The sequence below is a fragment of the Ornithorhynchus anatinus genome, chromosome X5, assembly GCF_004115215.2.
Source record: "Ornithorhynchus anatinus isolate Pmale09 chromosome X5, mOrnAna1.pri.v4, whole genome shotgun sequence".
Lineage (NCBI taxonomy): Eukaryota > Metazoa > Chordata > Mammalia > Monotremata > Ornithorhynchidae > Ornithorhynchus > Ornithorhynchus anatinus.
In genome coordinates, this window is record NC_041753.1 from 2978437 (window position 1) to 3003597 (window position 25161).

The 25161-nt window shown below is 51.6% G+C and overlaps 1 protein-coding gene across 1 annotated transcript; it reads left to right on the forward strand.

The window, feature by feature from the left end:
- The first annotated feature begins 564 nt into the window (after positions 1 to 564).
- Positions 565 to 22976, forward strand: LOC120638163 (Fc receptor-like protein 4). The gene is made up of 8 exons (XM_039910862.1): positions 565 to 748; positions 6090 to 6110; positions 8168 to 8467; positions 9430 to 9723; positions 19296 to 19406; positions 19988 to 20055; positions 21967 to 22114; positions 22855 to 22976. The coding sequence occupies exons 1-8, from the start codon at positions 565 to 567 to the stop codon at positions 22974 to 22976; spliced, it is 1248 nt and encodes a 415-aa protein (XP_039766796.1).
- Positions 22977 to 25161: the final 2185 nt, after the last annotated feature.

The window sequence follows — 25161 nt, forward strand, 5'->3', positions numbered from 1 at the left end:
AGCTGGGAGGAGGTGGAAAGGACTCTGAGGAATTCGATTCAATCGTATTTATTGCCTGGCACATAGTAAGCGTTTAAGAAATACCATTATTATTATCGTATGCTCACTGTGTGCAAAGCACTGTACTAAGCACTTGGGAGAGTACAACATAATAAACAGACACAACCCCTGCCCAAAAGAAGCTTACAGTCTACAGGAGGAGACAGACATTAATAGAAATAAATTGTGGATGTGTACGTAAGTGCTGTGGGGCTGGAAGGGGGATGAATAACGGGAGCAAGTCACGGTGATGCAGAAGGGAGTGGGAGAAGAGGAAAGGAGGGCTTAACGAAGGCCACTTGGAGGAGGTGGGCCTTCAATGCATTCATTCAGTCATTTATTGAGCATCTACTGTGTGCAGAGCACTGTATTAAGCGTTTGGGAGAGTACAATATAACAAAAAACAGACACATTCCGTGCCCGCTTACAGTCTAGAGGACGAGGCCTTAAAGAGGGGGAGGGTTGTGGAAATGTCGAGAGAGGAAACCCACCAGCCCTTTCTCGAGGGGTTGAGGCGGGGAGGAAATGTCGATTAGCTGGCAGAGGCCGACTTCCCACTTCCTTGTCGACCTGTCGTCCAGGAGCGCCGACCGTGAGCCCGGAAAGGCTGCCCTGCCCCTCTCTCTGAGAGGGGAGAGACCCCCAGCCTTCACCAGAAACGCCTCAAACCCCTTCCTCATGCTGTTGCGGGCCACTCTGCTGGTCCTGGGTGAGTTGAAGCTCCCCTCCTGGGTTACGGTCCGGGGCCGGGGGCACGAGCGGATGATGATAAGCTTGTCGTAGGAAGAGAATAATAATTATTATTATGGTACTTGTTAAGCGCTTCCTATAAGCGCTTCCTATGTGCCAAGAACTGTTCTAAGCACTGGGATAAGTACAGGTTAGTCGGGTTGGACACAGTCCCTTACCCAAATGGGGCTTACGCTCTTAAACCCCATTTTACGGCCGAGGGTAAGTGAGGCACAGAGAAGTGAAGTGACTTTCTCAAGGTTACACAGACATGTGGTGAAGCTGGGATTAGAACCCAGGTCCTTCTGACTCCCAGGTCTGGGCTCTGTACACTAGGCCATGCTGCTTCCCATGCTGGATGGAGGGTTTTTGAGGGGGGAAGTTTATTGCATTTGTTAAGTACTTATTATGTGTCAAACAAACATGGTGCTTACAGTATAAGTAGAGGGAGAACAGGAGAACTGAGGCGCAGAGACGTGAAACGACTTACCCAAGAAGACACAGCAAATATTTGGCAGAAGTGGTGGTCTAATGGTTAGAGCCCGGGCCTGCTAGAGGAAAGGACCTGGGTTTAATCCCAGCTCCAACGCCTGTCTGCTGTGTGACCTCGGGCAAGTCATTTTACTCCTCTGGTCCTCAATTACCTCATCTGTAAAATGGGGATTAAAACTCTGAGCCCCACGTGGGGCATAAACTATGTCCAACCTGATGAACTTCTATCTATCCCGGAGCTTAGTACAATGCTTGCCACATGGTAGGCATTTAACAAATACCATATTTTTAAAAAGTCAGGATTAGAACCCAGGTCCTATGACTCCCAGGCCCACGCTTTTTCCACTAGGCTCCAGGAGCCCCCGTTGACAGAACTTGGGTATGATCACCGGCCACGAGAGGACCGGGGGGGGGATCGGGTGAGTCGGACGCTGACTTTATCCATCTCTGGAGACCCGGGGAGAAGAATGCAACTCCGTGGCCCAGTCCGGAGCCCTAGCAGGGCACAAGATGGGGGAGGCTCAGAGTTGATTGAGTGCCTTCTGATCAACACTCTTCTAATTGCGTAAAGGATGGTAGAATCCTGGAGAGCACTGGAGAGAGACGATAGAATACTAGAGTACTGGAAAAAGTAGTAGAATACTAGAGCGCTGGAGAGAACAGTTGAATAATAATAATTGTGGTATTTGTTAAGCGCTTATTATGTGCAAAGCACTGTTCTAAGCGCTGGGGGATACCAGGTGATCAGGTTGTCCCACGTGGGGCTCACAGTTTTTTTAATCCCCATTTGACAGATGAGGTAACTGAGGCACAGAGAAGTTAAGTGACTTGCCCATATAGTTAGAGCCCTGTGGAAACAGTAGACTATTAGACAACAATAGAATATTAGAGCACTGTAACAGTAGAATATTAGAGTTCTGTAGAACATAGTAGAATACTACAGCACTTCAGAAAACAGTATAATATTAGAGTATTGTAAAGAACAAGTCAGTCGATGGAATTTATTAAGCACTTACAGTATAACAGATACATTCCCTGCCCACCACGAGCTTACAGTCTAGAGAATATTAGAGCACTGTAGAAAACAGAATATTAGAACACTGTAGATGCCAGTAGAAGCAGCTTAGAACCAGCATGGTGTAGTGGATAGAGCATGGGCCTGGGAAGCAGGAGATCATGGGTTCTAATCCCACCTCTGCCACTATGCTGAGTGATCTTGGGCAAGTTACTTCACTTCTCTGGGCCTCAATTTCCTCATCTGTAAAACGGGGATTGAGACTGCAAGCCCCATATGGGACAGGGACTGTATCCAACTTGATTTGCTTGTAACCATCATTAGTACAGAGCCTGGCACATAGTAAGTGCTTAACAAATACCATTATTATTGTTATGAACGGTAGAATACTAGAGCACTGTAGAGAACAGTAGAATATTAGAGCACTGTAAAGAACAGTGTAGAGAACCGTGTACTTTTGAATACTAGAGCCAGTTGCTAAGACAGACTAGTAGTAGAATACTAACACTATATTAGATTACTGGTTTTGAATCCTAGTGCACTGTAGAAAATAGAATATTAGAGAACAGTAGAATATTAGAGCACTGTAAAGAACAGATGACTACTAGAGCACTGTAAACAGAATACTAGATCAATGAAGAGACCAGTAGAATAGTAGAGCATTGTAGAGAACAGTTTAATATTAAAGCACTGTAAAAAGTAATAGAATACTAGAGCACTGTAGAGAACACTAAAATAGCAGAGCACTGTAGTGAACAGTAGTCACTCTAAAGGTGAAAGAAAACGGGTATTGAATCCCATTTTAGAGACGAGGAAACTGAGACACAGACTAGTTAAGTGACCCACCCAAGGTCACCCAGCAGGCAAATGGCAGAGTCAGGATTAGAATCCAGATTCTAGTAATAGCTTATTATTCATTTATTTCTATTAATATTAATGTCTGTCTCCTCTAGACTGTAAGCTCCTTGTTTTGTTCTTCTTTTGTCCTCTCACAAGAGCTTAGTAATAATAATAATAATAATAATGTTGGTATTTGTTAAACGCTTACTATGTGCAGAGCACTGTTCTAAGCGCTGGGGGAGATACAGGGTAATCAGGTTGTCCCTCGTGAGGCTCACAGTTAATCCCCATTTTACAGATGAGGTAACTGAGGCACAGAGAAGTTAAGTGACCACAGTCACACAGCTGACAAGGGGCAGAGCCGGGAGTCGAACCCATGACCTCTGACTCCGAAGCCCAGGCTCTTTCCACTGAGCCATGCTGCTAGTACAGTGCTCTGCACACAGTAAGCGCTCAATAAATACGATTGATTGACTAATGCAGGTCTCCTGACTCCCAGTGCTCCTATACTATTCCCAGTGTTCGCTATACTAGGGAACAGTAGAGCACTGTAGAGTCCAGGAGAATACCAGAGCACTAAACAGCACTGTACCCTCGCAAGCGGTTGTATGAGAACAAAAAACGGTAAGAAAAATGATCTCTGCCCTCAAGAAGAATCCAGTCTGATGGGGTCAACCTCCCATTCAAGATTCTTCAGGGTAAAAGTCAGGGCCACAGGCCACGGTCCCTTGTATGACCCCAAAAGGTGACATCCCCTCCCCATGCTCCCCCCCAACCCCAGCCCTCCACCGGCCTCCGACCACCTGGGACAAACACGACTGCGTTGTGTTATCGCTGTTCATTTCCCCTTTGATGGTTGAGCCCCTTGCAAGTCTCAAGTTGTGGGTTAGAGAGGGGGAGGGGGTGGGGGAGAGTCGGGGTGAAGCTGTGAGACAGAATGGGGGTGAGAGCAGGGGGTCCTGGGGGAGGAGCGGGGTCCGACTACCACAGAGGTTTTGGGTTTTTTTTGTTTGTTTTCTTGAAATGGTACTCGTTAAGCTCTTACTGTGTTCCAGGCACTGTACTAAGTGCTGGGGTAGATACCAAACTAATCAGGTTGGACATAGGCCCTGTCCCACGTGGGACTCACAGTCTTAATCCCCATTTTACAGATGAGGGAAAGGAAGTCCAGAGAAGTGAAGTGACTTGCCCGAGGTCACACAGGAGACAAAGGGAGAGCGGGAATTAGAACCCAGGTCCCTCTGACTCCCAGGCCCCGGCTCTAGCCACTAAGCCACGCAGGTTCTCTTAAGGTGTTAGGTGGCGTTTGGGGGCCAGGTGTGGGCTGCAGTCCCGATCAATCAATCAATCGTATTTATTGAAACATACTTTGTGCAGCAAACTGTACTAACCACTTGGGAGAGTGCAGTGCAATAGAATCAGCAGACATGTTTCCTGCCCAAAACGAGCTTACAGTCTCGAGTGGGAGACAGACATTAATATGAATCAGTAGGTAATGTATAATATAGAATCTAAGTAAATATACATCAGTGCTGTGGGGTTGAGAGCTGGAGTGAATATCAAATGTCCAAAGGTCACAGATCAAAGGGCATAGATGATGCAGAAGGGAGAGTGAGCCTGGGAAAAGAGGGATCAATCGGGGAAGGCCTTGGGAAGGAGATGTGACCTTAGTAATGCTTCGATTACGACAGAGGACAGGACGTTCTGGAGAAAGTATATCCATGCGGTCGCTATGAATGGGAAATGACTCGACGGCACTTAACGATAATAATAATAATGATGCTTTGAAGGTGGAAAGAGTGGTAGTTTGGTGGAAATGGAGGGGGAAGGAGCTCCAGGATAGGAGGAGGATGTGAGGAAAGTGGTCAGCGGTGAGCTAGATGAGATCGGGGCACAGCGAGTAAGCTGGCGCTAGAGGAGCGGAGTGTGCGAGCTGGGCTGGAGTAGATTAGAGAGGTGACTTAGGAGGGGGTGAGTTGATTGAGTGCTTTAAAGCCGACGGTAAGGAATTACCTCAGTGCCAGAGTTGCCTTAATGCCAGCCTGGTAGTTCTGCCTCGTAGCCCAGCATAGTGGGAATTTCCCGGCCCTGCCGGGATCCTACTCCAAAAGGCCTTCCCTGACCCTTCCTTTCCTCTTCTCCCTCTCCCTTCTGCGTCGCCCTGTCTTGCTCCCTTCGTTCATCCCCCATCCCACCCCTCAGCACTTTTGTCCGTACCTGTCATTCATTTATTTATATTAATGTCTGTCTCCCCCTCTAGACTGAAAGCTTGTTGTGGGGAGGGATTGTATGGGTTATATTGTACTCTCCCAAGTACTTAGTACAGTGCTCTGCACACCTGTTGACTGACTGAGTAGTCCGGACCTGGGGAAATGAATGTGGGCAGAGGGGCCCAAGCGGAAGAGTGAAGAGAAGCAGTGTGGTCTAGTGGTTAGCGCACAGGCCTGGAAGTCAGAAGGACCTGGGTTCTAATCCCAGCTCCGCCACTTGCCTGCTATGTGACCTTGGACAGGTCACGTCACTTCTCAGGGCCTCAGTTACCACATCTGTAAAATAGGGATCGAGACTGAGCGCCCCACATGGGACAGAGACTGCGTCCAACCCGATTATCTTCTATCTACCCCAGCGCGTAGAACAGTGCCTGGTACATAGAAAGCGCTTAACCAATACCATAAAAAAGAGAGATGGGAGATGGCACCGTGAGCGTCACACTCTGACGTTCCCGAAAAGGAGGTGGTATCCTGACGGTCTCCCTGTTTCTGATCCCGAAAGTTCTCTGGGACCAGCCCTGCTACCCGCCGCTCCCTCTGGTAGTTCCCTCTGGCCGGAGCCGGAATGTCTACCCTCTTTGGCCCTCCAAGTCCGGGCCAGGCCAGTGGGCAGGCGACCCAGCAAGAAAAGCATCCCAATCCCTCTGGGTTTCCCCCCGAACAGGGCCCAACGGCCTAACCTCCTTTTCTCTGCTCTCTTGCAGCAATGGACCGTGGGATATGTGGTGAGTCCCACCGACCTGATCCGCTCTGGGGCAACGAATCCACACAGAGGGGGTGACGTGCTCTCGGGGGTGACTGGGATTGGCAGGTTGGGAGTTGGGGGGCATGAGACAGAGGGGTTTCACCCCTCAATCCCGGGTCCAGGGACACCAGTGTCGTGTGGGCGGTGTGATCCATTCATTCATTCATTCAATAGTATTTATTGAGCCCTTACTATGTGCAGAGCACTGTACTAAGCGCTTGGGATGAACAAGTCGGCAACAGATAGAGACAGTCCCTGCCGTTTGACGGGCTTATAGTCTAATCGGGGGAGACGGACAGACAAGAACAATGGCACTAAACAGCGTCGAGGGGAAGAACATCTCGTAAAAACCGATGGCAACTAAATAGAATCAAGGCGATGTACAATTCATTAACAAAATAAATAGGGTAACGAAAATATATACAGTTGAGCGGACGAGTACAGTGCTGTGGGGATGGGAAGGGAGAGGTGGAGGAGCAGAGGGAAAAGGGGAAAATGAGGCTTTAGCTGCGGAGAGGTAAAGGGAGGATGGCAGAGGGAGTAGAGGGGGAAGAGGAGCTCAGTCTGGGAACGCCTCTTGGAGGAGGTGATTTTTAAGTAAGGTTTTGAAGAGGGAAAGAGAATCAGTTTGGCGGAGGTGAGGAGGGAGGGCGTTCCAGGACCGCGGGAGGACGTGGCCCGGGGGTCGACGGCGGGATGGGCGAGACCGAGGGACGGTGAGGAGGTGGGCGGCAGAGGAGCGGAGCGTGCGGGGTGGGCGGTAGAAAGAGAGAAGGGAGGAGAGGTAGGAAGGGGCAAGGGGATGGAGAGCCTCGAAGCCTAGAGTGAGGAGTTTTTGTTTGGAGCGGAGGTCGATAGGCAACCACTGGAGTTGTTTAAGAAGGGGAGTGACATGCCCAGATCGTTTCTGCGGGAAGATGAGCCGGGCAGCGGAGTGAAGAATAGACCGGAGCGGGGCGAGAGAGGAGGAAGGGAGGTCAGAGAGAAGGCTGACACAGTAGTCTAGCCGGGATATAACGAGAGCCCGTAATAGTAAGGTAGCCGTTTGGGTGGAGAGGAAAGGGCGGATCTTGGCGATATTGTAGAGGTGAAACCGGCAGGTCTTGGTAACGGATAGGATGCGTGGGGTGAACGAGAGGGACGAGTCAAGGATGACACCGAGATTGCGGGCCTGTGGGACGGGAAGGATGGTCGTGCCATCCACGGTGATAGAGAAGTCTGGGAGCGGACCGGGTTTGGGAGGGAAGATGAGCTCAGTCTTGCTCATGTTGAGTTTTAGGTGGCGGGCCGACATCCAGGTGGAGACGTCCCGGAGGCAGGAGGAGATGCGAGCCCGAAGGGAGGGGGAGAGGACAGGGGCGGAGATGTAGATCTGCGTGTCATCTGCGTAGAGATGGTAGTCAAAGCCGTGAGAGCGGATGAGTTCACCGAGGGAGTGAGTGTAAATGGAGAACAGAAGAGGGCCGAGAACTGACCCTTGAGGAACTCCAACAGTTAAAGGATGGGAGGGGGAGGAGGCTCCAGCGTAGGAGACCGAGAATGATCGGCCAGAGAGGTAAGAGGAGAACCAGGAGAGGACAGAGTCCGTGAAGCCAAGGTGAGATAAGGTATGGAGGAGGAGGGGATGGTCGACAGTGTCAAAGGCAGCAGAGAGGTCAAGGAGGATCAGAATGGAGTAGGAGCCATTGGATTTGGCAAGAAGGAGGTCACGGGTGACCTTAGAGAGAGCAGTCTCGGTAGAGTGGAGGGGACGGAAGCCAGATCGGAGGGGGTCTAGGAGAGAATGGGAGTTAAGGAATTCTAGGCATCGATTGTAGACGACTCGTTCTAGGATTTTGGAAAGGAAGGGTAGTAGGGAGATAGGACGATAACTGGAGGGGGAAGTGGGGTGAAGAGTGGGTTTTTTTAGGATGGGGGAGACGTGGGCATGTTTGAAGGCAGAGGGGAAGGAGCCCTTGGAGATTGAGTGTGAGATCCGAGTGTGGAGATGCCGTGAAGCTCCGCGGCCATTGACCACCATCTTCTAACGGTCCCCAGTGCTGATCCTGAGGCCCGTGCTGAGAGCCGCCCCTTCCAGCCAGCCTCTGGAGGGGAGCCCGCTCACCCTGACCTGTGACATCCAGATGGACCCCCAGAGTCCGGGCCCCCCGAGACCAGACCCCCAACTTCACTTCTCCTTCTACAAAGACTCCAAGATGGTGCGGGGCTGGGACAGGTCCCCGGGCCACCGGATCCACACGGCCCAGCTGGGGGACTCGGGGGTCTACCTGTGCCAGGCGGCCACCCTGACCTTCACCATCCGAAAGCAGAGCGCCCAGCAACACATCCGGGTGAAGCGTGAGTCCGGGTCAGGGGGTGGGGGAGAGAGTCAGGGCTGGGCAGGGTCCACGGGGGAGGGTCAGAGGTGGACAGAGTCTGGTGAGGAGCACTGATTGAAAGCAGAGTGGCGGATCAGTCGGTCGATCATATTTATTGAGCACTTATTTTGTGCGGAGCACTGTACTAAGTGCTGGGGAGAGTATCACAAGGCAATATAACAGACAAATTCCCTACCCAAGAGGGAGGACGTGGCAAGGAGTCAGCGTCAAGATGGGCAAGCCATTAGGGGAGCGAAGTGTGCGGGCGGGGATCGTAGCTAGACAGCAGCAAGGTCAGGCAGGAGAGAGAGAGAGACGATTGAATGCCTTGTAGTTAGACCGTCGTATTTACTGAACACCCACTGTGCAGAGCGCTGTACTAAGCGCTCGGAGTTTTCATTTGATGCGGACGTGCAGTGCGGCTCAGTGGATAGAACCCAGGCCTCGGCGTCAGAAGGACCTGTATTCTAAACCCAGCTCCACCACATGTCTGCTGCGTGACCTTGGGCAAGTCACTTCGCTTCTATGGGCCTCGGTTCCCTCATCTGTAAAATGGGGATTGAGCGTGAGCCCCATGTGGGACAGGGACTGTGTCCACCCTGATAAGCTTTTATCTACCCCAGTGTTTAGAACAGAGCTTGGCACATAGTAAGCGCTTAGCATTCATTCATTCATTCAATAGTATTTATTGAGCGCTTACTATGTGCAGAGCACTGTACTAAGCGCTTGGAATGAACAAGTCGGCAACAGATAGAGACAGTCCCTGCCGTTTGACGGGCTTACGGTCTAATCGGGGGAGACGGACAGACGAGAACGATGGCAATAAATAGAGTCGAGGGGAAGAACATCATTTAGCAAGTACATCATTACTATTATTATTATTATTATGAGGTTTCTGAGGAGAGGGGAGACGCAGGCCGAACAGCGATTCTGTTTCCCCAGGAGTCCCGGTATCCGGCGTCACCCTGGAGGCCAAACCCCCCGGGGGGCAGGTGGAGGAAGGGCGGAGGCTGGTGCTGGTCTGCTCGGCAGCCGCGGGCACGGGACCCGTCAACTTCTCCTTGCACCGAGCTGGCCGGGACTGGGCGAGGTCCTTGAAGACGGTGGCGGGGACGAGGAGGATGGCGGAGATGGAGCTGGCTGCTGTGAGGGAGAGCGATGGTGGGGAATACCAGTGTGCGGCCAGCAACGGCGATGGTTTGGTGACCAGTGACGGGTTGAACGTCACAGTGACCGGTGAGTGTGTCGTAGTCTCCCCCACCACTCCCAGAGGCCCATCCCCGCTGGACCTTCCGGGAAAGGCGTCAGAGGAACCTGGGTTCTAATCCTGGCTCCACCACTCGTCTGCTTGAGGGACCTTGGGCAAGTCGCTTCACTTTTCCGGGCCTCAATGGGGGTGGCCGTGAGGAGCCCCAAATGGGACGGGGATGGGGTCTGACCCGATCTGCTTGGATCCACCCCATCTCTAAAATGGGGGTTAAGACTGAGAGCCCCATGAGGGGCAGAAACTGTGGCGCCCAGTTGGCTTGTATCCACCCCAGCCCTTAGTACACTGCCTGGCACGTAGTAAGAGCTTAACAAATGCCATAATTGTTATTATCATTTTTATTTCTTAACACTGAATTGTTACCACAGAATCGCTTCACGTTCGTTAAGAAACAGTGTTGCCTAGTGGATAGAACACAGATCTGGAAGTCAGAAGGACCTGAGTTCTAATCCCAGTTCAGCCACTCATCTGCTGTGTCTACCACTTCCTCCATCCCCTCCCCGCCCGTTTATCTTGTCTTCGCCCCCCTCCGCTTCCCCCTTTTGGGGAGGCGAGCCGTTCCCTGGCTAGAACCTCAGGCTAATTTTCTCTCCTTCAGTCAGTCGTATTTATCAAGTGCAGGAGGAAGAGAAGGAACACAGAGGAGGTGATTGAGAAGAAGGAGGAAGAGGTAAAGGAAAGAGAATGGAGTAGAGAAGAAAGAGAAGGAGGGAGGAGGAAAAGGAGCCGAGAAGCAGCATGGCCTAGTGGAAAAAGCAGGGACCTGGGAGTCAGAGGATCTGGATTCTAATCTCAGCTCTGCCAATTGCTTGCTGGGTGATCTTGGGCAAGTCACTTTGTTCCTCTTTGCCTCAGTTCTCCCATTCTCCCTCCTACTTAGACTGTGAGCCCCATGGAGGACAGGGACCGTGTCTAAACTAATTCACTTGTATCTACCCCAGTGTTTAGAACAGTGTTGGACACAGAGTAAGTGTTTAAGAAATACCGTAAAAAAAGGAGGAGGAGGAGGAGGAGGAGAAGGAAAAGAGGGAGTGGATTATCAATTTCTCCAGTGAAACAAAGCAATGAAGACATTGGACAATAAACAGAAGTGATTTAATAAGTTCCCAGCAGGACACAATCAGGAAAAGGGCCTCTTCCCAAGAAGGGGAAGCTGGGCCGCCCTCAGCGGTAGAACAGGAGCACGGCCGCCTCGGTGATATCCCGGCTGGCGCTGTAGCCCCTGTGGGTCCCGAACCCGTCCCAGTCGAAGGAGGAGAAGTCTCCGCACTGTCTGGGGGCTGCTTCCGGGAAGTGCCCCCCACCGCCGATGCAGTGCTGGAGGAGCAGGAGAAGGAGGGGAGAGGGGAGGGTGAGGGGAAAGGCGGATGTGAGGGAGCCGCTGAAGCGGACACCTCCCAGGATCCGGTGGGGAGAGGAGTGGACATCTCCTAGGATGTCATGGGGCGAAGGAGCAGACATCTCCCAGGATGTTCTGGGGGAAGGAGAGGACACGTCCTGCAGGGCGATGTGGGTGAAGGAGCAGAATCTCCCAGGGTGAAGTGTGGGGAGAAGCAGACATATCATAGGACGCCATGGGGAGAGGAGCGGACACTTCCCATGGTGCAATTGGAGAAGGAGCAGACATATCGCAGGATGCCGTCTGGGGGAGAGCGGAAGCCTCCCAGGGTGCAGTGAAGGAAGGAGAGGACACCTCCTGGGGGACAGTGTGGGTGAAGGAGCGGAATCTCCCAGGGTGTAGTGTGGAGAGGAGCGAACGTGACCCAGGATGCCGTGGGGGAGGAGAGCGGACACCTCCCAGGGTGCAGTGTGGGAAGGAGAGGGCCCCCTCATGGGGGCGAGGAGAATGTACATCTCTCAGGAGGCAGTGGGATGGAGGAGATGTTCCCCGGAAACCCAGATCTAGGGAGTTGTTGGAAGCATTGGTGTTCCCATCCAAGATCGTATCCTTAATCACTTGGGCAAATGTGGTCTTTTCCTATAAACGTATGCAGTTCGATGATTTCTCCGGATTAACCATAAATATTCGTCTGTCCCCTCCCAGAGCGGAAGCTCCTCGTGAGCAGCGAAGGTGTCTCGGGCATCTTTTAGACCCAGAGGCCACTCTAGGATGCCATGTTTTACTGCTGCCCCCAAATGCCCCACTTTTTCATAAGACCCCACGGGGGTTGTGGGGTGGACCCCCTTGCCCATCCCCCGGGACTGATGCAAAACTCACGTGCTCCGTGTTACAGCCGGTGACCCGGACCCCGGGACACAAGGCGTTGGCCGCTCGCTCGCTGTTGAACACCCGGAACTGGATGAAGCCGGCGGTGAATTCTTCTGCAGGCGCAGGAGAGGGGGAAGGAGGACGAGAGGAGCCGGTCACCGCAGGGGTGTGGGTGGCGGGGAGAAGAGGGGACAAGCCTCAGGACAACAATTTATCCCCACCCAACCCACCCGACTTCCGCATTTTAATTTTTTCTGGTATTTGTTAAGCGCTTACTATGATGGTGTTGATGATGATGGTATTTGTTAAGCGCTTGCTGTGCGTCAAGCACTTTTTAAGACCGGGGTAAACACAAGGTCATCAGTTTGGAGGCAGTCCCTGTCCTACCTTGGGCTCACATTTTTTAGATGAGCCAACTGAGGCAGAGAGAATAATAACAATAATAATAATGATTGTGGTATTTATTAAGCACTTACTGTGTGCCAGGCACTGTACTAAGTGCTGGGGTGGATACAAGCATTTCAGGTGGAACACAGCCCCTGTCCCACATGGTGCTCACAGCCTCACTCCCCTCACAGATGAGGGAACTGAGGCCCAGAGAAGTGAAGTGACTTGCCCGAGGTCACGCAGCAGGCAAGTGGCGGAGTCGGGAATAGAACTCATGACCTTCTGACTCCCAGGCCCGTGTTTTATCCACCGTGCCATGCTACACTACTAGTGTTATTCCCGTTACCCCCAGCTACCACCACCACAGGCTTATCAATAGGCCCTTCATCCAGAATGATTTTCTTCTTGTGCTCCGCACACAAAAAGCAGTCGATCAATACCACTGATTGATTGATACTGGTTCTTAGGGAAAACATCAGAGTGAGAGAGAAACTCGACCTCAACCCATCAATCCATCCGACTTATCGTTGTGGGCAGGGAATGGATCTGTCTATGGTTGAATTGTATTCTCCCAAGCGCACACAGTGTCCCACACACGGTAAGCACTCAATAAATATGGCCGACCGACTGACTGACTGACTAAAATCCGGGAGCCGCTACTCACTTCGACCCAAGGGTGAGTAGTACTGGGCGGTTTTCTCAGCGTCGCCCAAGTCGTAGACTACGGGCACAGCTGGGCCATTGTCTTTCCAGCAGGTTCCGCCCCCAAATTTGACTGGATATTTCTGCGGGGGCGAGGAGAGCAAGATGGAGGGTGGGTGGAACGCCCTTTGGTTATGGTGGTTCCACAGTCCTCCCTCCCCGTCCCCCGGGCCCGTGTTACCTGGTACAGTTTGAACAGGTTCCCGCCGAAGGCAAGGAGGAAGTTGCTGTCAGTGCGATACCTCAGCAGAGCCTGGCTCCTCCAGAGCCTTAGGGGCGTCTTGTTGGGCACGTGCCAGATGGCCAGGTTGCTGGCCTGGATGTCGAAGTAGCCCGGGTTCTGGGAAGAATCGGGGGGGACGGCGGAGTTGGGGGGGTGTCTGAGCAATGGAGCCTTCCTGGATCCCGAAAGGCTCACATCTGGGACATGGGCCAGTTCTCCTTGAGCTCTCGGAACAGTAATAATAATAATATTTTCCGTATTTCTTAAGCTATTGCTATGTGCCAGGCATTGTTCTCAGTGCTGGAGTGGATGCAAGCAAATCGGACTGGACACATTATTATTGTTTTGTGTCAGGCACTGTTCTAAACTCTGGGGAAGATATAAGGTAGATAGGACACAGTCCCTGTCCCACACAGGGCTCACAATCTAAGCAGGAGGGAGAACGGGTATTAAATCCCCACTTTACAGATGAGGTACTGGAGGTCCAGAGAAATTAAGTGACTTGTCCAAGGTCACGTAGGAGGCAACCCGGGTCTTCTAACTCCCAGGCCCGGGCTCTAGCCACCGAGCCGTGCTGCTTCCTCATTGTTCCCATTTCACAAAGGCCCAGCAGATGTTAAAAATGAGCCCAGTTCACACCCGACGGGGCAGGGCCGGGGCGGAACCCAGATCTCACCCCAGGGCGCCATCTGAGTCCTGCCTGACTTTTGAAAAATGCCAACGATGAGGTTATTTCCTCTTAGTTGGGCTGGGGGAGGGGCAGGCCGCACCTTGTAGTCGTCGCTGGTGGCCCCCGTGGCTGAGCCGAAGGTGGCATAGTTGGCCCAGTTCCCGTCCCCCTCGGGATGGCGGGGGTTGCTGCCCTGCTGGCTGGACCAGCGGTCACCCACGGTGCACTTGCCGTCCATGTTGTTCTCATGCACGCTGGCCACCAGCGTCCAGCCGCCACCAGCCGTGGTCATGTCGCAGAAGGTCTGGTAGGTCTGCCCGTCCGCCGTGCTCAGAGTGTAGATGCCGTCTGAGAGGGTGGGAGGGGGAGGAGTGGGTAGAACCCCCGCGGGATCAGAGTGGGCGGTCAGACTCTGCCCAGACATTGGGAGCGACCCCCGACCGCCACCTTCGGGGGCCGCTCCCAGAAGCCTCCGGGGCTCAGCCTCTCCCCACTGTCTCACCTGTAGCCTTTGGACACCTCAGTTGGACTTCTTTGCAGCTGCGGGGCTCGGGGGTGGGAGAGGGGCAGGGCTCCAGCCTCCTATCCTGGGGAGGGAAGCCCCTCGATCCGGGGGCTCTCCACTCTGTGGAGAGGCACTACCATCAGTACGATTCCCCCCGACTACATCCCGCGCCTCACCGAAGCCCCCTTGGACCCGTCCTATCCCATCGATCAGTGGTATTTATTGAGCGCTTTCCCCAGCTGTGCCATTGGGTCGACATTCATTCGTTTCCTTCGTTCCGTCATATTTATTGAGCGCTTGCTGTGTGCGGAGCACTTGGGAGAGTACAATACACAATAAACAGACACATTCCCTGCCAACAAAGAGCTTACAGTCTAGAGGGGGAAACTCAACTGGCTGAGCTCAAGCTAGACTCGGTCTCCTGCATCATAGCAATCAGTGATTTTTTGAGCGCTGACTCTGTGCAGAGCACGGTACTGAGCGCTCGGGAAAGTACGAACGAGTTAATAGACATGATCCTGCCCTCGAAGGACTTACAACCTACTGTGGGCAGAGCGCACAGTAGGGATGAAGGATGAGGGAGACTGTGAACTTCTCAAGGGCAGCGACTGCATCTACCAATTCTTTTTATCTACCCCAACACTTAGTTCGAATCCCGGCTCTGCCACTTGTCAGCTGTGTGACTGTGGGCAAGTCACTTAACTTCTCTGTGCCTCAGTTACCTCATCTGCAAAATGGGGATTAAGACTGTGAGCCTCACGTGGGACAACCTGATTACCCTGTATCTTTCCCAACACTTAGAACAGTGCTCTGCACATAGCGCTTAACAAATACCATTATTATTAGTATATCACCTGGAACATAGTACGTGCTTAAGCAGCATGGCCTAGTGGATAAAGCATGGGCCTGAGAGTCAGAAGGAGCTGGGTTCTAATCCCGGCTCTGCCATGTGTCTGATGTGTGACCCTGGGCAAGTCGCTTCGCATCTCTGGACCTCAGTGACTTAACCTGTCAAATAGGATTAAGACTGTGAGCCCCGAATGGGACAGGGACTGCGTCCAATGGAATTATTCTATTTACCCAAGAGTTTAGTTCAGTTCCTGGCAACACAGTAAGCGTTTAACAAATTCCATAGAAAAAAAGGGCACAGAAGGGAGGGAGAATGGGATAGAGAGATGAGAGGTTTTGTCATGGCAGGCTTCCTGGAAGAGGTGTGATTTTAGTAGGGCTTTGAAGGAAGGGAAAGTGATCCTCTGTCAGATATAAAGGGAGAAACATACCGATATTTATTGAGGTCTCACTATATACGGGGTATGCCCCAAGTTCCCTGCCCACAAGGAGTTTTCAGTCCCGGATTAGGCCAAAGTCACTTACCATTTGCGCCGTCACTTCCCGAGACGAGGATGAGAAACAACAGGATCCAGAGTTGCCTCATGGAGATCCTTGAAAAGAAAACTCAGGGGCACCGTCTCATGGGAGGGCTACCAGACAAGCCCTCCCCTTCCCCTCCCTGCCCCACCAAGGTCCCAGGACCACCAGCCCCCAACTGTCCCTTGCCCTGAGGCTGACCAAAGTCCTTAGCTTAGGTGAGGGTCACCTCAATGTGGTCCTGTGTCATCTCACTTGGTCTCAGTGCCGACCGCCCTGTCTCACTCCCCACCCCTCCCACCAGCATCCCCACCCCCAGGCCTCCAGAGTGGCCGTGAGGCCTAAGGGAAAGAGCACAGGTCCCGGGACCTGTGTTCTAATCTTAGGTCAAGAGACTTGGAGAAAAAGCATGGCCTAGTGGAAAGAGCTCGGGCCTGAGAGTCAAAGGACGGGGGGTGTTCTAATCCCAGCTCCGCCACTTGCCTGCTGAATGACCTTGGGCAAGTCACTTTACTTCTGTGTGCCTCAGTTACCTCATCTGCAAAGTGGTGATTAAGACTGTGAGCCCCATATGGAACAGGGACTGTGTCCAACCCGATACGCTTGGCTCCACCCCAGTGCTCAGTCCAGCGCTTGACACGTAGTAGCACTTAACAAATACCACAGTTATTATTATCGTTATTAGTCTCTGCTTGGCCACAGGCGTGTTGTGTGACCTTGGGGAAGTCACTTAACCTCTCTGGGTGTCAGTTGCCTTCTCTGTACATTTGGGGTTACTCTGACCTGACTTCCCCTACCACCCAGGGATGTTGTGAGGACAGCGGGGAGGTCAGTCACTTGAAAGTGCTTTGAGGAGAAAAGCGATAAATGGTGGCATTGTCTCTGAGCGCACTCGGTCAGGAGGGTGGAAGAACTCACCTCTCAGAGGGTCGCTTGCAGCTCAGCCGATGAAACAGACGCTGAAGTTCCCACCGCTGTTGCTCCTTTCCCTCCAGCTGATTTCCCCGACTCCTTTATAGCGCTTCTCCCCTTCCCCTGCCCGAACGCTCTAGGAATTGACAAATGGGACAAGCTCCGGCACACTGCACACGGACCGGGGACAGCTAAAAGCGACGGTCGTACTATTTCCTGAGCACCATCTGTGGGCAGAGTTCTACATTCGGTGCCAGGTGACATTATAGGTTTGGATGAGGTCCCGGGGGCTCACGATCAAAGTAAAAGTGTGTTGGAGGAAGTGCGTGAGAAGGTGGATGACAAACGGCACAAGGGACGGGGAAAGGATAAAAGCAGAGAACAGCATAAAAAAACACAGGATGGTGATAAATACAATACATAATAATAATTGTGGTGTTTGTTAAGGGCTTACTAAGTGCCAGGCACTGTACTAAGTGCTAGGGTAGATACAAGATAATTGATGCAGACCCCATCCCACATAGGTCTCATAGTCTTAACTCCCATTTTACAGATGCGACGACTGAGGCCCAGAGAAGTAAGTAACACGCCCAAGGTCACACAGCAGACAAGGGGCGGAGCCACGAGTAGAACTCGGGTCCTCCGACTCCCAGCCCCGTGCTCTATCCACTAGCCGGTGCTCAACATTAGAATCTGGAGGGTGGGAGGGTGACCCCTGCCTCCTCCCTCTCTCCAGACAAGGAGAAGCCGACTGGTGTGAGCTTTGCGGGGAGCCCTTTAATCTGCACCCCCAGAAGCCAGGAAATACCTCACCAGGCCTCATAGCTGCCCCCACCCCATCTCAGACACGTTTCATCTCTGTTTGCTGAGCAGCAGGTGGTGATCGAAGCCAAGGGCAAAGAGGATCCTGGGGGAAGGTAAGGGGGTGGGGCCTGGAACCAGTTTCTAAGAAGTTGCCCAGAATACACAGTTCTCCAGATATTCGGTAGTCAGTGGAACGCCCTGGCTTTATTGCCAGGATCAAGGGAAAACCTGAATCCTACCAACTCGCAGATGGTTTGTGAGCCGACTTCCGACCTTCCAGCAGGATGTGGCAAAGCCCTCAGTCGAACCAATTGCTCGGCGGTCCCCCGTTTGAAGACTCCCCCTCTGGGCCTCCAGCCCTGTCTTTGCTGCCTGCCGTCAGTCTTCCCTAAGGGTCTCTAAGATCCCTGCCAGGGAGATGCCAGACGTCAATTAATCAATCAGTGGCATTTACTGAGCACTTACTCTGTGTATTCATTCATTCAATCACATTTATTGAGGGCTCACTATGTGCGGAGCACTGTAGCAAGTGCTTGGGAAATACAATATAACAATAAACAGGCACGTTCCCTGCCCACGATGAGCTTACGGTCTAGTGGGGGAGACAGACACCAATAGAAATAAATCAATTACAGATATGTGCATAAGTGCTTTAAGGGCCAGAAGGGAGGGATGAATAAAAGGAGCAGGCCAGGGTGACGCAGAAGGAAATGGGAGAAGCAGAGGCTTAAGTCAGGGAAGACCTCTCGCAGGATATGTGCCTGAAGGCTTATTGAAATAAGTCTGGGAAAGTGGGGAGAGTAATTGCCTGTCGGATATGAGGAGGGAGGGCATTCCAGGCCAGAGGCGGGATGTGGGCGAGAGGGTGGCGAGAAGATGGCGAGAAGATAGACGAGTTTGAGGTACAATGAGAAGCTAAGCGTGCCAGCTACTGGGCATGGAGCAGCCACCCGTGCTGGGCAGTGCTGCCCAAGAGGCCAGACTTTGGGGGTCTTCATTAAGGGTTTCTGATGTGCTGCGCCACTGAGGCTTATCCAAGATCATCAGATCACAGCCAGTAAGAAAAAGAGGGAGGGAAGAAGCCCAACAATCAATCAATCAATATATCTATCGAGCACTTACTATGTGCAGAGCACAGGACTAAGCACGTAGGAGAGTACGACGGAATCGGCAGACATTCTCTGCCCGTAGTAATATTACAGTCTAGAGGGGGGGACAGCCAGTAATATGAATAAATAACCAATTTATAATATATAATGGTTTAGATACAAGATAATCAGTTTGGACACAGTCCCTATCCCACACAGGGCTCCCATTATCAAACCCGTTTTACAGATGAGGTAACTGAAGCGCAGAGAAGTGAAATGACTTGCCCGAGGTCCCACAGCAGACAAGTGTCAGAGTAGGGATTAGAACTCAGGTCCTTCTGATTCCCAGTTCCTGGCTCTATCCACTAGACCATGCTGCTTTTCTCTTACCCCCATTTTCCTGTTGGGGAAATGGAGGCCCAGAGAGAGTGAGCGACTGGTCCAAGGCCATGCAGTGGAGCCCGGGTTTTCTAAGTCCCAATCCCAGACGCCATCCACTAGGCCTCACCGCCTCCCAGGCTTCCAGCCCGGCCCTTGCCCTTGGTCATGGTTGCTTGGCGGTTTCAGCAGGGAAGCCCCCTCCCCGGTCCGCGTCTTCCCGTGCTGGTCTCCCTGACCCCGACCCCCCCTGAGGTTTCTCCCCCGGCCCCATCGGTGGGCTCTGTTTCTGCAGGAAGCGGCAGGCGGAAGCGGGCAGTGGTTCTCGGGGCGGTCACGGCTCTGCTCGCCTGCATCGGGGCTGTGGCGGCTCTGCTGTTCCGCTCCCGGCCCTGGAGGAAACCAGGTCTGTGGGCTGCCCCAGGGGTGGGCGGGGGGTGACCCGGGGAGGTGGTAGGCAGGGGGTTGGGGGTGGGGGTCCTAATCCCAGGTCCACCACTTGTCTGCTGTGTGAACCTGGGCAGGCCACTTCACTTCTCAGGGCCTCAGTTCCCTCATCTGTAAATGAGGATTAAAACTGTGAGCCCCACGTGGGACAGGGACTGGGTCCAACCTGATTAGCTCGTATCTACCCCAGTGCTTAGTACAGTGCCTGGCACATAGTAAGTGCTTAACAAATACCATCATTATTATTATTATGGTTATTAATAATATCAATAAAGGCTGTGGGATCAGACACATTCCCTGACCCACACAGGGCTTCCAATCTAGCTTATGCCCATTCTACAGAAGAGGCAACTGAGGCCCAGAGAGGTTAAATGAGGTCACACAGCAGGTCAGTGGAGGAGCTGGGCCTCCAAGTTGGGGATCCTGACTCCCTGACCCGTGATCTCCCCATTAGACCACGCTGCCTCCCCTCGATTCACTCCTGCATAGTCTCTCTCGCACACATTTATCTTTCTCCCCATCTGTACTTGTGCCTCCCAGAGACCCCTCAGGACCTCGAGACCCCTCCCCAACTCCAGGAGAGGCGATGCAGCCAATCTACAGCAATGGTAAGGGACGCTCGACCCCAGGAGGACCACCCCCCCGACCCCCGAGGAATAAAGAAAAGGAAGAAGATCAGAGAGGAATAGAGGAGAGTTTCATGGAGAAAATAAGAAAGAAAGTAAAGTTAGTGGGATGGCTGAACATCGGGGTGGCAATTATTTTTATTGGTGGAAAGACCAATCAATAGGTGGTAATCGAGCAAGCAAACGCTTAGTACAGTGTTCTGCACACGGTAAGCGCTCAATAAACACTATTGACTGGTATTTATTGAGCACCTACTACTATTAATGATTATAGTATTTGTCAAGTGCCTGCTGTGTATCAACCACTGTTCTAAGAGCTGGGGTAGATACAAGATAATCAGATTGTCCCACGTGGGGCTCACTATCTTAATCCCCATTTTACAGATGAGGTAACCTAGGCACAGAGAAGTTAAGTGACCTGCCCAAGGTCACTCAGCAGACAACTGCGGATCTGGAATTAGAACCCGTATCCTCTGACTCCTAAGTCCGTGTTCTTGCCGCTAGGCCATGCTGCCTCTCTACTAGGCCATACTACCTCTCTGAGTGCTGTAATAACCCTTGGGAAATTCCCTAGAATCAAATGGGGGAATCAGGCAGACAAAATTACTTTATATGAATGGAATATAAATGAATGGATTGGCCTGTATTATGCACTTAGCAGAGTTCGGTTGTGGTCAGTGATCAATCGCTTAGTGAAGGGCTCTGCACACAATAAGCACTCAGCAAATATGGTAGTGCAGCTCAGGGGATTGTCCCTTGAAATCTTACCGGCTTGCTGGAGAATGATGGGGACCATGTACTCTCTCAAGTGCTTAGTACAGTGCTCTGCACACAGCAGGCACTCAATAAATGCCATTGATTGAGTGATTAAATACCAATGTCAAGGATAGGCAGGAGTGGAGAGGATATTCCAGGTCATAGGTAGAAGCCAGCGACAGGGCTAAAGTTGGAAGAGGATTAGCGTGGTCTAGTGGTTAGAGCCCGGGCCTGGGAGTCAGAGGGCTTGGGTTCTAATTCCGGCTCTGCCACTTGTCTGCTGGATGACCTTGGACAACTCACTTCCCTTCTCTCTCCTTCAGTTTCCTCATTTCTTCTCCTCCTCTAGACTTTAAATTCGTTGTGGGCAGGGAATTTCTGTTATATTGTACTCTCCCTAGCGCTTAATACAATGCACAGAGTAAGTGCTCAATAAACGCGATTGACTGACTGACTGTCTGACTTGTAAACTGTATATTAAGACCGTGAACCCCACGTGGGACAGGACCTGTGTCCAACCTGATTATACTGTGTCTACCCCAGTGCTTAGTTCAGTGCCGGACACATAGTAAGCGCTTAAAAAAAATTCAGTCCTGAAGTCCCTTTATTTTCACCTCAGAGCTTCCAAAAAAGTCCCTAGGGTACGAGGTGAGGCTCTTCAACATTTACAAGAAACTCTGTTATTTGGTATCAGGAAGTTTTAAAATGTTCAGTGCCACAAAGATTGTAGGGCAAGAGATTGAAATCCTCCCTGTCTTACTAGAGAGTAAGAATAATTGCGTATTATGAGGTCCTTCAGTCATATTTATTGAGCGCTCACTGGGTATATTGCACTGTACTAAGCACTGGGGGGAGTATAACAATAAACAGACACATTCCCTGCCCACAACGAGCTTGCAGTCTCAATCCTGTTCTCCCCTTTTAGACTGTAAGCTCACCGTGGACGGGGGATGCGTCTGTTATAATGTTATATTGTATTATTTTCTCCCCAGTGCTTAATACAGTGCTCTGCACACAGTAAGAGCTCAATAAATACAATTGACTGACTGACTGACTCCTCCTGCCTCCCAGGATCTCTCCCCACCTCCCTCCCCGTGCCCGCTCCTTCTTCCAGACTCTCTACTCTCCCCTCTGCAGGACAGCACGGTGGACGCAGACCCGGAGGAACTGGAGCCAGGAGACGCCGCCCCTTCTGGAATGGAGCCGGACCCCTTCTCTGACTCAAGCTTGACCCTCCCCCAATTCTTTCCCGCCCCCTCCTCATCCCCTCAGTTCCCTGAGAGGAGTGAGGGGCTGGGGGAAAGAGGAGGGAAAAGCAGCGTGGCCTAGTGGACAGATCCCAGGCTTGGGAGTCAGAAGGACCTGGGTTCTAATCCCGGCTCTGCCATTTCTCTGCTGTGTGACCGCGGGCGTGGCGCTTCACTTCTCTGGGCTTGTTATCTTATCTGTAAAATGGGGATGAAGACTGTGTGCCCCACGTGGGACATGGACTGTGTCCAACCTGATTAGCTTGTCTCTACTCCAGAGTTTAGTAATAATGTCGGTATTTGTTAAGCGTTTACTATGTGCAGAGCACCGTTCTAAGCGCTGGGGTAGATACAGGGTAATCAGGTTGTCCCACATACCGTACTTGGCACATAGTAAGCACTTAACAAATACCATTTTAAAAAGAAAAAGGACATACATTCTAATCCCCACTCTGCCACTTGTCTGCTTGTGTGACCTTGGGAAAGTCACTTCACTTTCTGTGCCTCTGTTCCCTCATCTGTAAAATGGGGACTAAGATCGTGAGCCCCACGTGGGACATGGACTATTGTAGTCTCCCAATTGCTTTGTACAGTGCTGTGCGTACAGTAGTCGCTCAGTAAATACGATAGATTAGCTGATTGATCGACGGAAGGAAATGGCGGGAGAGAAGGGCTAGGGACATCCCCCAGACCTCTACCTAATCTCGACCACCACTTCAACCCTCCGAGGCGTTCATCCCTGGCCCCCACACAATCCACTCGCTTCCGTATTTCTCAGAGGGAAACGACACGGGCCTCCCCCAACTTCCTCCTTTTATTTCCTCTCTCACTTCATGTGCCGCCTCTCAGCACACGCCTCTCCACCTCTTCTTCCCCCCCGTCTACCCCTCCTTTGGCTGAATCCCCGCAACAAGTTCAAAGAGGTCAAAGGAGCAGGGGGCAGCCTCGCCTTTTGGGGTAGATCTCTATTTCTCGTAAGGGTAATTGTTCATTCATTCACCCAGTTGTATTTACTGAGCGCTAACTGTCCGCAGAACACTGGCCTCCGGGCTTGGCAGAGTACAACACAACAATAGAGCAGACACATTCCCTGCCCGCAACGATCTTACAGACTAGAGGGATGAGTTTATGAAGGTATGTTCTAATGTGAATCAATCCATCAGTGGTATTTTTTCGGCACTTACTATGTGCAGTACTAAACGCTTGAGAGATTACAACAGAATTAGCAGCCATGCTCCCTGCCCATAACGGTGTACGCTGAGTGACCCCGGGCAAGTCACTTCACTTCTCAGCGTGGCTCAGTGAAAAGAGCGGGGGCTTGGGAGTTGGAGGATGCGTGTTCTAATCCCATCTCCGCCATTTCTCTGCTCTATGACCTTGGGTGAGCCACTTAACTTCTCTGTGCCTCAGTTACCTCATCTGTAAAATTGGATTAAGACTGTGAGCCCCACGTGGGGCAACCTGATTACCTTGTATTTACTTAGAACAGTGCTTGGCACATAGGAAGCGCTTAACAAATACCGTCATTATTATTCTCTATGCTTCAGTTCTCTCATCTGTAAAATGTTATTTGTTAAGCGCTTACTATGTGCAGAACACTGTTCTAAGGCTGGGGTAGATACAGGGTAATCAGGTTGTCCCACGTGAGGCTCATAGTTAATCCCCATTTTACAGGTGAGGTAACTGAGGCACCGAGAAGTGAAGTGACTTGCCCACGGTCACACAGCTGACAAATGGCAGAGCCGGGAGTCGAACCCATGACCTCTGCCTCCGAAGCCCAGGCTCTTTCCACTGAGCCACGCTGGGGGATTAAGACTGTGAGCCCATGTGGGATGTGGACTGTGTCCAACCTGATTAGTTCGTATCTACCCCAGAGCTTTAGAACAATGCCTCTCACATAGTAAGTGCTTAACAAGTATCATAAAAAAAAAATGATAGGTGGGTGAAAACCTCCCCCCCAAACCGGACTGGTGGTGTGGAAAGTAGCTAAAAAGAAGGGGAAAGATGAGGGGAGAGACTAAGGCTTCAGCCAGACGGTGCGAAGGTTGGATGAGTGAGGAAGAAAAGCCCAGCTGGGAGAAATTGGGCTCTGAAGTGAAGAATGAGACTGTGAGCCCTATGTGGGACAGGGACTGTGTCCAAACTGATTATTTTGTATCTACCCCAGGACTTAGAACAGTGCTTGGCACATAGTAAAGGCTTAACAAGTACCATAATTATTATTAATAATAGTAGTAACCAGAAGAATGAAATTGGTATTTATTAAGCACCTAAAGAAGGGGGAGCTCTGTACTACACACATTCCCTGCTCACAAAGGGGTTACACTCTCAACGGGGTAACTTGTTATGGGCAAGGAACGTTTCTACCAAGCTTGTTGTAGTGCACTCTCCCAAGTGCTTAGGGCAGTGCTCAATGCACAGTAAGAGCTCAATAAATAAAAATTGTGGTATTTGTTATGCGCTTACTAGGTGCAAAGCACTGTTCTAAGCGCTGGGGGATACAAGGTGATCAGGTTGTCCCACGTGGGGCTCACAGTTTTAATCCCCATTTGACAGATGAGGTACCTGAGGCACAGAGAAGTTAAGTGACTTGCCCGAGGTCACACAGCTGACTAGCGGCGGAGCTGGAATTAGAACCCGTGACCTCTGACTCCCAAGCCCGCGCTCTTTCCACTGAGCCATGCTGCTTCTCTACCATTATATACCATTAAGTACCATTGAAGATGATGATGACTAGAAAAGTGTGGCCTTGGGCAAGCCACGTTACTTCTCTGTGTCTCAATTACCTCATCTGGAAAATGGGGATTGAGACTGTGAGCCCCTCGTGGGACAGGGACTGTGTGCAACCTGACGAATCAGGTTATATCTACCCCAGCCCTTAAGACAGTGCCTGGTACATAGTAAGTGCTTAACAGATACCATTAAAAAAAAGAGGGTGAATGGGGAGACGTGGGTTCTAATCCCAACGCTATTATTTGCCTGTTCTGTGACCTTGGACAAGTCACTTAACTTCTCTGGGCCTCGGTTTCTTCTGCTGTAAAATGAGGAATCCTATCCCTCTTTCTCCCTCCTCCTTAAACTGAAC

Excerpts from the sequence above, each read along its gene's own strand:
- LOC120638163 (XM_039910862.1), top strand. The coding sequence starts at position 565 with ATGTCGATTAGCTGGCAGAGGCCGACTTCCCACTTCCTTGTCGACCTG. Across the intron at positions 749-6,089 it reads GGCCACTCTGCTGGTCCTGG|CAATGGACCGTGGGATATGT; the intron begins GTGAGTTGAAGC and ends GCTCTCTTGCAG. Across the intron at positions 19,407-19,987 it reads CCGGCCCTGGAGGAAACCAG|AGACCCCTCAGGACCTCGAG; the intron begins GTCTGTGGGCTG and ends TGTGCCTCCCAG.